General features: G+C 42.4%; 1 protein-coding gene across 1 annotated transcript in view; it reads right to left on the reverse strand.

Annotated features, from left to right (window-relative positions):
* The window catches only part of SMURF2 (SMAD specific E3 ubiquitin protein ligase 2), a 57,933-nt gene that overhangs the window by 19,240 nt on the left and 25,882 nt on the right, over nt 1-12,811 (reverse strand). Inside the window, exons 2-5 of the mRNA XM_066200335.1 lie at nt 11,097-11,135; nt 9,448-9,556; nt 2,994-3,127; nt 2,742-2,807 (exon numbers count right to left, since the gene is read on the reverse strand). Of these exons, the coding sequence (XP_066056432.1) occupies nt 2,742-2,807; nt 2,994-3,127; nt 9,448-9,556; nt 11,097-11,135 (348 nt within the window). The remainder of the gene's footprint in view (nt 1-2,741; nt 2,808-2,993; nt 3,128-9,447; nt 9,557-11,096; nt 11,136-12,811) is intronic.

Genomic DNA, 12,811 nt, shown 5'->3' on the forward strand with positions numbered 1-12,811 from the left:
CTGTCTATTTATATGCAGTGAAATGATCTTGCAGACCTTAACCTGGATGCGACCAAACTTCTGGTAATATCAGGAAGTTTAAAAAGTTGGAGCAAAACTGGCAGATTTTGCCCCAGTCCCCAGACTTTCAACAACGTGTTTTGAAGTTTAGAACTCAAGAGACCAACCCAGGGAGCCCTGGACTACCTGCTCCATTCCTAATCCATATTAACTCCTCATCTCCCATGAACACTAATATAACAAAACAACTTTAGAGGGAAAGACACCTTGAAATTCAACCAAACCAAGATCCCACATGACCAATTTATTCTGCCACGACCCCACGCACTACAAGTTCACACCACTGCAGGCAGGCAAGGTTTGGCAAGCAAAACACACAGACAGAAATTAACACAAAGGCAATTATCCCCTCTTCGCCTACGTGAGGACCAAAATTCGTGCATGCCTTCATTTTGTAACAAGTAAGGGCTCCTTTTTTTTCTGCACTGCCACATCAGAAATAAAGGGGTGGCACAGAAGAGCTGCAAGGTTGAGACACAATTAAGGTGCCCCTTGATCCATTGCTGAAAATGCCCCCTTTTCTTCCTCTCTTTGAAGACAACCCAAGGGTTTAAGATAAAGATCCCCTGGGTCCCTGTACCAAGGCATGCCCACTGTGCACTTGATTTGCAAGATTATCATCTGCTGAAGGCATCAATTACATTTTAATATTGGCCTCCAATTTTGCATGGTCTCTTAATTTAAGAGAGTTTATAATTGGAAGAACTGAGAATATATTTATAACTTATTTTGTCTTTTTATTTATTTTTAATCCAGATTTCTCTACCATCTAACTGCTGTAGTGGAATTACCTAGTTTTCACTCAGACTCATTCATCCAATCAATGAAGTTGCATTAGTGAAGAAAGATTAAAATATAAGAAGATTAATAATGACAAAAAAAGACAGGAGTCTCTGGAATCTTACCAAGGATGCACTAAATTAAAACAGAACCATGAGTGAGTCAACTTGACCTTTCCTGACGATATCAACAGAAAACAGAACACACGGATTTGCTGTGGGTCTCTGCTGTAACCCGACAAGGTGGTATTCTGCAGGTTCAGTGACAGCTCCTGGTGTCGAGGGGCGGCCCCAGCAGCATGCCAAGAGAGCCAGGGCTGCCTTGGCTGCACCACTTCCCACGGGCACATCAGCTCCAGGCAGGCTGGCAGCCCAGCCTGTGCCCACCCTGCTGCCTAGCTCTGGCTGCGTCCCCCTGACCCCTTCTCCCCGAGGCCTCTTTGTCGTTGCACGCCGCAGTGGATTTGCCACAGGCCCCCCAGACCTTCCTGCTTTGGGGAGGAGTTTTTGGGTTGGCGGCTTTTCCCCTTTAATGAGTGGCAGCATTCCCCAGCGGGGCTGACCAGGATGTGAGTTCATACTCTGGAGGGCAGCATGAGAGCACAGTCCCTGCTCTGCGGCGTGACAGAATGGAGCTCCCTGCTCCCAGCACAGCCTGCGCCCCCAGCTCAGCCTCCTCTCCAAGGGCACCCACAAAGCAAGCTGCACGCACACATGAACGCCCAGGGCACCAGGACACTGGAGCAAAGCCAGCAAGCAAACCAAACCCACAACAAAACACACCCCAGAGAAGGGACTGATTCATCCTTCGCTCTTCTGTGCAAGCTCATGTGGAAAATTTAATCGAGAACAGCCTGAAGTGTCAGCAATGCACTTACAATTCCACATTTCTACCATCGTTTGACTCTCCTGTGCCACCACACGCTGATCTTAACGCAAGCCCTTGCAGATCAGATGGAGACAGACAGTTAAAGCCACACAAAGAGGCAAAGTCACAGGTGTTACTCGACAGAGAACTCAGAGGGAGGCGAACAAATACACTGTTTTGCTGACTGATATTTCACTGGGGTTCGCTGGCTGACAGAAGTGCTGTTTGGAGATAATTTCAACTAGGAATCGAACAGAAAACTGAGCAAAAAAATTCACTTTTCTTTCCCTCATGTCCAAACATTCTCACTGACATCTTGCTGTATAAGTAAAGAACTTCCCTATCCTGACAAAATCTTGACTTAAATGACCTATTAGAAATGCTGCCTTCACAAAGAACTGAGAATGCACTAAAAAGGAAGTGTCTATGAAGTTTTTTGTGGATACTTGCTTTTCAATTTGCCAGCTTCTTTTTAATTCTGAAGTTATTTGAAGTTAATGAGTTCACAGAATGACAAAGCACAGTTACTGAGGTTGGTGAGAGACTTGTTAATAAGCCATGAAAACACAAAATTAATCGACCCACACAGCAATCTTACTTGCTTGTAAGCAAGATGTTTTTTAGGTTTTCCCCAAAACCTGAAGGAAGCGCAGCCTTGCTGGAGCTCTCAATGGCCAAGAATTTTGTAGTCTGTTTTTCACAGAGACTTCACACTCAAACTGCCACCATTCTTTACAACAAAATTAAAAATGTCTTAATTTTGTTTTTTGTATGGTCCTATTTGCCCCAACATTTATTATAATATTTTAGTTGAGGGGTTTTGGTGGTGGTTTGAGCATTTTGGTTTGGTTTTTTGTTTGTTTGGGGTTTTTTTTTTTATTCTCTACCTATCTAATTCTAGCCTGAGGTCCAAATGGTTCTGAGAGTAGACAGGAGAATTCAATATAGAAAACTGACATCTAGAAGAGAATTTCTATAGCTACTAGAGAAACTAAAGATAAAAAGAGAAGTAAAAGATAAAAACCTTTACTCACCTACTATCTGTCCTCTAACAGTATCGTTGTCATTTGGCCCAAGCTTGCACAGATCCAACCTCTGATCTACAAAATGAGGGCACAAAGTGTAAACCACACAACGGAACAAAACAACATCACAAACTACAAAACCACCCGGAATACACAAACTTCACAAACCCCAGCAAAACCCCAGTTAACTGTCATTCTTCAAAAAGCCTGTGCACGCAAGCTGGAGCTGAAAGAGAAGAAACTCGTCCTTAGCTTACTTACAACCAGTGTCTTTAAGGCGGTTGATTGCGTTTGAAAGAAGCCTCACACAGCCCAGAAAACCAGCTCCCTGCTTTTTATGAATTTTCTTGTGATTCCACACGCTGATCGTTATTGAATCCGACTTCCCAATGTATCTGAAAAGCGTGGAACAGACAGCACCGTCAATGGCACTTACTGAGCACTTCGACGATGCGCCAGAAATCACCTTGGGGGAAAAAACCGATCACCAACCACTACGGCAAAAATTTAACGCGCGCCGTAATGCCAAGAGAGAGCGAGTCATCTGCAGGTAAGATGTGCGCTGTACTTCACTGGCAGCAGGTCTCATGGAGGAGCTCCCTTGAATACAAACTGCTCTAAAAGCCGGATTCTGGAAGGAGGCATTCAGGTGAACCAACTGAAAGCGGTTCAAACAGCAGCACGAGCAGGCTGCGGGCTGCCCCTCGGGCACAGCTCGCCAAGCAGCCACAAACATGCTCAGCTCCATGCCCCAGCCCAGCCTGTCCCACGGGGGGCGATGCCAGCAGCGTCGGGGGGCAGCAGGAGCAGGGACAGCGGCCCCAGCGCCCGACAGGAGCTGGGAGCTCCTCGGGGCTGCTCCTCCGAGGCCCAGGAATGCAGGGAGCCCCCGCAGGTGCTCCCCAGCACCCAGGGGTGCCAGGCCAAGCCAGCCCACAGCTGCAGTCACCTGAGCCCCGGGAGGCTGATCCACCCTCAGTAATGGATGTCTGGGACATACATTACACATGGCAGCCACGACAAGCACTCCACACGGGGTTTGGCTGGGATGTGCCGCGTTCCCCTCCTGCCCCTGCTCACTCCTCACAGCGCTCCCATGGACATGCTTGGCAAAACCTGGATCCGTGTTCACCGCCTTGGGGAAACCTGGACACTGTAGCCTGTGTTACTTCTGCTTTTTTCATTTGAAGCCTTGCTCTTCAGAGGCAATTACTTTGCGAGCTCGTTTTTGTTTTCAAAACTTTCAGTTTCGAAACGCTCAAGATAAATCAGCGATTGCCAATACTGAATTATTATGGCTGTTTCAAGTTGAGGGAAATGAATTTGTAACTATGGCTTAGGTCCCAAGAACTGCCTGTAGTTCTCTCTTCCCAGACCACAAACTCTGGCCTTAGTTTAGCTCCAAGTGCTTCTTTTTTGTTTGTTTTTGAACAAAAACCGATCAACTGATGTCTAAACACATCTCCCCACTGACTGTGCCTTTATTGGCTTTTAAACATCTTAATATTTTCATAAAGATAGAAATGATACTGTCAAGGTTGGCAAACCAAATAATTGAACTAACTGGCACGGCTTGAAATCACAGCTGTGATCAGGTTAATACTTGTCCCATTTTTCCTTTTCCAAAAGGCAGAAATTTTACAACTTCTTTTTCCCACCTGCAGACAGCAACTGACCCAAGAAGTAGAAGACAAAGAAGCCTCATGGTTTAAAGTAACCACTGCACATTTACACAAAAACAAAACCAAACAAACCCAAATGAAACACGAACTTCACATAAAAAAGCCCCAAAGTTTTTTGAATAGTAAACTGATTGTATAACGTAGGTCAGATTTTTGGCCTCACAACCTTGACAATGCCAATTTTGCATAAAGAAACGAGATGGAGATGGGCAATCACGTGCACAGTTGCAGTCTACAATGCTTTATGTACTTAAAATAAATTCTAATGAGAACAATTTAGGTGCACTTAAAAATAAAGACTTATCATGACCTGTCTTGAATTTTCCAGTTTTCCTTGTTGCTTTAAAAAAGTCAAAGGTATATGGTTAAACACAATTCCATGACAGAACAGTTTGAATAATATGCAGAACAGCTGAATACACAACACATTGTCCAAGAATTCCTGTAATGTTTCAGGGTGAGGTTCTCAGGGTTGTGATGAAGTCACCATCCACACCCGGCAGGTGAGGACTCCACATTCCACTATAATCTACTCTTGATTTTTGCACCCAAAAACCTGGGCTGGTTCACACTTTTAAAGGAAATAGCAAGACAAGCTGCATTTTTCCAAACCAAAATGTCTGTTTTTTTAAATCAAGTAAGAAAAGAAACAGTTAAGTAATGTCTAGTTGGCTTTACAGCAAAATGTTTCATTTACATTTCTGCATCATTTCAGGCACAAAAACCCATGGTTGTATTTAGAGAGTGACAGTAGGACGAGTTGACATTTCCAATTCATTTGGTGGATAAGTTACATTTGTTTTACATCATCTGGCAATAAAGTTCCAGCATAAAAGCCCGAGCTAGGAATTTTATTTTTTATTAAAAAAGAATGCTCCAAAAAATAAAGTGCAACAAACCAAACCAGAAACAAAAAACCACAACCCCCCCATCCTCTTGGATGACTCTCTCTTCCTCGTAATTAAAGTTCTTTTTTTCCTCTATCCTATCAGCAATATCTGTTCCACAGCTTCAGTACTTCAACAGAGATAACTGGATTAGTACTAACAAAGTGGAAACACAGAAATTCAATTGCATAGACATTTTGTTGACTTCCATATTTTCTGAACCTTTAAAATTAGGGCTCTGATTAAGAACTGCATGTTCAGAAATTTTAATTTCCCTACTCTCATTTCTAAGAAAAAAAAAATCAAATTCATGCCTTACTAGAAACCTCTACATTATTCAAATAAAAATTTAGAACACAGGGACAATTGTTATTTTGTCTACCACTGAGGAAGGTTTGGTATCAAGTGACTTTTCATCATCCCCATGGCATTACATACACTTTCCCTAAAGAGTTCACCTCGCTGGAGAAATGTGGAAAGAAGAAAGTGGAAAAAAATATTCCTGAAGAAACACACCTCTTCCTGATCACAAGCCAGACATGCTCCCTCCAGAAAGAGAGAAAAATGCAGCATCACGAGGTATGAACTCAGGTTTGGGAGCCAGGAATTCCCTATTTCTAATCCATGCTGTCACACAGACTGTTTTCACGACGTGGACGAATTACTGGGTCTGTTCCTCCATTTTCCCATTTCTGACTTTTTCCTCTAATGTAATCTCAGTGTTCTGCTTTGAGCAACCAGCTGCTTTCAGACTGGGGAGAAGAGGGTGTACAGAGACGGAATGAAAAGCGGCGCCCCCATTTTTCCTCTCCCGTCTTCGTTCGCTTCCCTCCTGGCATTGCTCATCCCTGCAGCAGCTGAAGGGTGTTTTGAGCCTCTGGGATGGCCACCAGGACCTGCGAAGGGCTGTGGCTGAGGCAGGATGGAGCAGGGACACGTGGTACTCACTGCCTGCTGCAAAGGGCATCAGCTTCACCCACCCAGCCTCAAGCACCACGTGGAGAAGGAAAAGCAAGTTGCGCGGAGCTGTTTGGTGGCTCTTCAGGAGCTAATCTAGGATGGGATTGTCTAAAGCAGCACCAGGCAGAACTGCTGCCTTCTCTCCCGGAGAAAAATCCAGGATCCTTAGCATTAATTAGACAAAATAGAGCCAGAGGACTGGGGGAGAAAAGTTCCTGAACTGCCGGCTTAGGTAGCTTAGTTCTGAATGCAAGAAGTCTGTAAATGTGTCAGGTCTGGTTATTCAAAAGCTCTGAGGAAAGGCCTGAACAACAGGAAAAACACAAACAAGACTGAAAATAAGGAAGGGGAACACTTCCAGGGCAAGCATGGTATTTTACTGACATTAAACTACATCCAGACAGCAACTATTTGGCAGTTTCTTTCTGGAAAGTCTCCCAGATTCCCCCCCTCTACACACACACCCATCTAGGCTGAAGAATCCAAGCAGCTAATTCAACCACTTCCTTGTCACACTAAGATCTGAATTAAGAACGACATAAAGCAAAAGCCAACCCCTCTCTGCTCTTTATAACACTGCAGAAGTCCTTTTAAAAAATTCTTATACAACAGAATATACACTTAGGTTGAATCAGGTTAGCAAGCCACAAAATTCTCTTGGAATGAGCAATTTGATTCAGACATTTCTGCATAAATATATTACAACAGCTCCATCTGACTGTGCCATTTGCATCTGCCATCATATCATACATGGAAAAATTATCTTAATATCTGGTGCAGATGAAAGGTGAGACCTGACACGGAGCACACTATACAGCAAAAAATTACCTTACAATAATAGCCAGGCAGTGAGTTGTTGTACCAGAGAGATTTAATCTTTTACTGCTGTTTTAAATAGGAAGTGAAGATAATGTGACTGATATTTATAAACAGAAATACATTTCCTAGAGTAATGAGTAACAGGTGAGACTATAAAAGGAGTTAAATTATTATCAAGAAAATTTGGAGAGGGAAAGGAGAATTTTCTAATAACAAGGCCTGACACAACACTAAATTTTACTTTGGATTAGAAATACTGGACATACTTCTGTCATCAGGGAGTTCGACTGCCAGAATCAAAGAAAGTAGTTTTCCCCAGAGGACAAGATTTTATATTGAAAATAATACACTAATTCAACAAAATCTGGTTTTTAACTTCTTCTCCAAACAAGAAAAAAACAAACCACCACCCACAAAAAATACTCCACACAGGTCTAAATTCCTCTGGACAATCCAGCAAGAGATGTTTCAAATCTGCTCAAGCAAAACCTTCTGCCAGAACCCCTTTTCTTCTCTCTGCTTTTCATAATAAGTTGTGGATCGCAATCACAGCCTTGGAAAGACAATACAGCATCCAGATACGACCATGGCTTGTTCTATAAAACAACCTAAAAACACCTTCTCATCATCCTTCCTTAAAAGTTATTACCAGAAAGGATTTTTTCCTGAAGATTTTTTTCCATTACTCTTGGTGCATATCAACATCCTCCCCCCTCATTTCCCATGTCCTCTGTTTCTTTTCTCCAGAAGGGAATCAAATCATCAGCCCGTGGAGCACTGAGCATCCTTTACAGACAACTCCACTGTCCCACAGCACTTCCAACTGGCCAGTACTGGGGCACTCACAGGGCACCAGCCACTTCCACACAGAACCTCACAGAGGAGTAAGTGCCAAACTGGCCCACCTTCCCCCTGCAGGAGAGTCCCTTCCCCAGCTGTTCGAAGGTTACAGAAGGATTTGCACTCAGCCATGCTGGCAGCGCTTTCCACCTTCTATCCCTGGAAAGCTGTGCATTAATGCTCATTAACAGACCCACCTCACCAAAGAACAATCAAAGTCTGTGCTCGGTTTCAGGGATTTCTCCTTAGCTCTACTCTGATCCTTGGAGAGGACATGGAAAGGCAAAGGTCTGAAACTTCCATTCTGTACAAATCAATATTTTGATAGGTTTAGGACCATTAAAAAAACAAACTACCTTAGAATTCTTTCAATAGAAAAGAGAGCCATTTGCTGTACACAGGCCTAAAACTTGTTTTGTATCCATTTCTCTAATATATATGAATTACGGTCTCACGTGCAGAATCGAAGCTTGAACTGGGTTTGGATAATAAAACTACAATATTTTTATTTCACTAAACTGCCACGAGACTTTGTAAAGCAGTGAAGAAAACATTCTGTATCCTGCACTAACACATTATGAACAATGACTTCACATATTTAGTCTTGGATACTCAAATAAGGAGTAGATCAAGACATGACTTTACACCAGGCCTTCCATATTCTGCTGTGAGACCCATCAAGCCGCTTTCCTTCGCTGGGGAAAAGAGGGACAAGAAATTGGCTGTGTATACCATATTTGCTGCAGCTTTGGTGACGGCCCAAGTTAACATAAATATGCTCCAACAGTTTCTAATAATATAGGACAGGGAATGGAGCCATAGGGAAAAAGTCAGAGATCAGAACAGGAGAATACAATGATGCAAAACAGGTTATTTCTCTTCCTCATCTTTCATCCCAAGGAAAAAGGTAAAGAATAAAAGACAAGGAAAATAAAGCATGCACAGAGACCTACATAAAAATCAAAGCTTTAATAACTTATGTTGTACAGAAATATTCTATGCTTTAGAAAGAGAGGAAAATCATGACATAGATGTGGCATACTGATTCTACTGCTCAAAAGCACCAAAAGGTGCTCAAGCGATGGCAACAATCATTCAGAGTGAGAACAACATTTGGGACAGAAAATGACAGAAAGGAGAGAAAACTGAACAAAAGGCACACAGAGAAAAAGATAGTGTAGCACTACAATAGACAAAAATTGCATCAAGAGAAGAGCAGTTTGAGGAAAACACTGTCAATTACTTGCTTCATTTTACAGAAGTGTTAACATGGAAATACCACAATAAAACAATGCTGTAGTCCATGTAAGCGTGCTGCAGACAACAGCGCCATGAAAACAAGTGCAGAGTTTAAATTTTGAGGTAAATGAGAAAGTGCAATTTTGCTACATGTACTTTTCACTCAAACTCATAAACTCTGGGATCCTCTCCAAGCCGTACATAGGACAGGATAATGAACATCTGACATTGTCTGTGTAATTTAGAGGATTTCACTTCAAACCTTTGGTTATCACTGTTACCACCTACAGGTCATAATGCTGATTCCATTTGGGATCAAGTGTATTCTTCACAGTATCTGTAGAATGGCACTGGCCAGATCCGTCCACCACAACCTTAGCAAAGGGATCAGGAAGTCCTAAGGGGAGGAAAAGAAAAAAAAAGCTACTGAGTGGATCACGATGCTTTGAAGTCCTCTATCATTGCTCAGTTATTTAATCTTTTATTGGAAGATTTATTTGCCTTTTATTCATGAATGAGGCCCCTAGTAAATGAATGGGAATAACATGACGTATTAGGCACAGGAAATGGATAAATTAGCAATTCTTGTCACTGATATGGACTAAGAAGAAGTTGTGTAAGTCAAACACATTGGGGAAAAAAACCTAAACCCCCTAATCTTCCTAATTCAGGTTTGAGTAAATTCTCAGCATACAAAGAAGCCAAAGGCAGAGAAAACAAAGTTACATTCTTTGTATGTTTCAGATGGAACCACAGTTATGATTTTGGCTGATAGTGGTGTAACAGAGAACTGCCTGTAACAGGCTATTCTTGCTTTTAGGATCCAGGTGGTGTACTGCTGGCTTTGTGCTCTGTTTGCTGCCAGCTCAGTACCTCAGAAACACTGAACACAGGTTCGTCTGAACACCAAAAATCAGTGTAAAGATGGTGCTGAACTCCAGATCCAAGGGTGGAAGAGCAGCAGGAGCAGAGCAGCCCACGGCCAGCACCTCCTGCTGAACTGACACCAAGGGATGGTCCTTTTCCCCTCACACTCATTCATTCCTCCCCTCATCGAGTGCTCTGAGTCAGCTGGAGGAACCAAGGTGGGGAAATCTGCTGAGGTGCAACTTTGTCCCAGCTGCACTTCCTCAGGTGACTCAGCCAGAGCTGCTCAGGCAGCAGAGGGCTTGGGACAAGTGTCACAGAAAGCGCGTGGGGACAAAGGAGTGGCACCTTGGGACATCTGTGCTTCAGCATCACACATTGCAGATCCTGAGGGGGTTTTTTTCAGGCATGACCAAACACCCACGAACTTGCAATCAATACGGAAATTCAGATATAAGCAATGTTTTAGAAGTATCTCAAATCACAGCAGAATTCTGGATCATTGCCTCTTCAATTTCTTTCCAAAGCTCAGGTCTGCTCTTCCAAATTCCTCCTGCTCCCAGGTGGGAGGTGGAAAGCAGGTGATCTGTGCATGCAGGACACAGACAACAGCATTCCTTTCTGCCTCCTTCATCTGCTTCTTAGCACTTCTTTCGAAACATTATTAAAATTAATTAAAATATAATTTCAGAGGACGTTGGTGTTACGAGGTGGTTATTAATAATTAAGGAGACACATCTGTTTGCTGGACAAAAAGTTCTTGCATGAAAAATGACTTAATAAATATATGACACTAAATTTGAGAAACATGCAATTTGCCTAAGTGGGTACATTAGTTTCCCACTCCCATAAAAACAGAGAGTGTGTCAGTGTTTTAATTATTATTATGATTCTGGGATGAGTGTCAGCTAAGACAAAAATAGAAGCCCTGAAATAAAAGATCAAAGCCTTCAGTCCCCTCACTGCAAATATCTTAATATAATAATCATATGCAAAACACTGGACTATAGAACTTGCACAATATTTATTCCATCTTTAAATAAAGGTATAAAACTATAACAGCTACTTACGGAAAAAGTCCTTTTTCACCAAGTTTTTTGCACACAGTACTGCAAGAAAAACAGAAACACAAAATTAAGTTACTGATGGCCAACTTTTTTTTGAAAAGTTATTTTACCTGCCCAGCACTTCAGAAAATCCTGCTCAAAATAAAATGAACATAAATGAACTGTGTTCCTTCCTCATTTATATTGTCATATGAATTTCATCCTGAAAGATGAGCTGGAAGTTTCATCTTTTAGCAATTTACCTGTAGGCAGATTACAGTGGAAGTGAGATGGTTGTGGTTTCCTCAAACAATAGTTCCACGAGGCTTTTTTTCCCCCCCCTCAACTGTTTTACCAGCTGTGAGTTCACCAGAGAGGGACGTGGAGCACTCCTGGCTGGTGCACCATGATTAGTGCTGGGACACAAGCAGGGGCTCATGCTCATTTCTACAGCCCAGCAAAAGCTTCCTTGATCATAAAAACCAGAACATTAGGCAGCCAAGGCTTTTCTGTTATCCTGCATGGTAATAAATAAAAGGCTTTACCTGAAAAGCGTTTGGGTGGAGCACACTAACTTCTAAAGCCAGAGTTTTGATGGTTCCAAAGATATCTTTTATTTGTAGCAGCTGATAATTGTTTCAGGCTTTGTTTGTTTGTTTAAATTAAAAGGAAGGAACATTTGCATTTGTCAACTAAAAATACACAGGGGAAAACAATCTCCTATGAGAATTAATTTAAACAAACAAATAAATAAAAGGTCAAAGGGGACGAATTTCATATAAAGGTGCCAAGGTACACAATGAAGACTTCTCTTCACAAACTGCACCACTGCTCAACTACTATGCTTATCTATTATCACAGGTTTAGTAAGCAGGAAACATTAGATTCCCCTGTGAAACATTAAAATATTTACTGATAACACAAAAGGATTCTTGGGGATTGAGCAAAAGCATGAATTCCCACAGCTAGTATTAAAAAAAAAAAGGGGTGGGGGGGAGTGGGAAGAGTTATTTGGTTGGAACCTGATGCTGCAGGAGATTCCTCACTATATTATTCCCTTGGATATTTTTCCTATGAGATCGCCAATATTTATTACTGCCAGGAAATGCAAAGACAGAAAAGTGCATCCAATGATCACATCCCACAGGCACCAGCTAAAACCAAACACCACTGCTCATCCTTGGCCCCCCAGAACACCCTCCCACTGATCCTGCAAGGCTCCTGAGCCCCCATTTCTGCCTGAATGACAGCAAGCAGAGGCAATCCAGGAGCATTCCCATGGAGATCTCCACAGCCAGGGCAGAGAAGCACCACCCTGGACAGTCCAAATAACGGAATTCACGTTTTTCCCAATTTTTACATTCATTAAGATGCTGATTTTAATGAAGCTGCTTTCCAGTGGAATTCAGCACTGTAAAATCCGCCTACAACTCTGCTCAGGTCTGAGGAGTTTTGATCCTCCATAAAACACAAGGAGATGCCTTTCAGTGGCTACAGGGAGTCACAGGACAACCCCCTCCCACTGACCTATTCCACAGGAAAAGGACACAAAAGTTCCCAGGAAAATTTCAGCACAGTAGTTTGATACGAGGGGCTGCTAACAACGCTGCTACCCTGAAAAAGAAGTGCCTGGTCTCAGGCTGGTAGCTGTTGGGGTTTTTAAAGATGATAAGAGCTCCATTGAAGGGATTTTCACCCAGTAATTTCAATCTGAAGAGTCAACAGTAATAAAATACTAA

Source organism: Chamaea fasciata, unplaced genomic scaffold, assembly GCF_029207755.1.
Source record: "Chamaea fasciata isolate MVZ Bird 193981 ecotype frontalis unplaced genomic scaffold, bChaFas1.0.hap1 SCAF_19, whole genome shotgun sequence".
Classification (NCBI taxonomy): domain Eukaryota; kingdom Metazoa; phylum Chordata; class Aves; order Passeriformes; family Sylviidae; genus Chamaea; species Chamaea fasciata.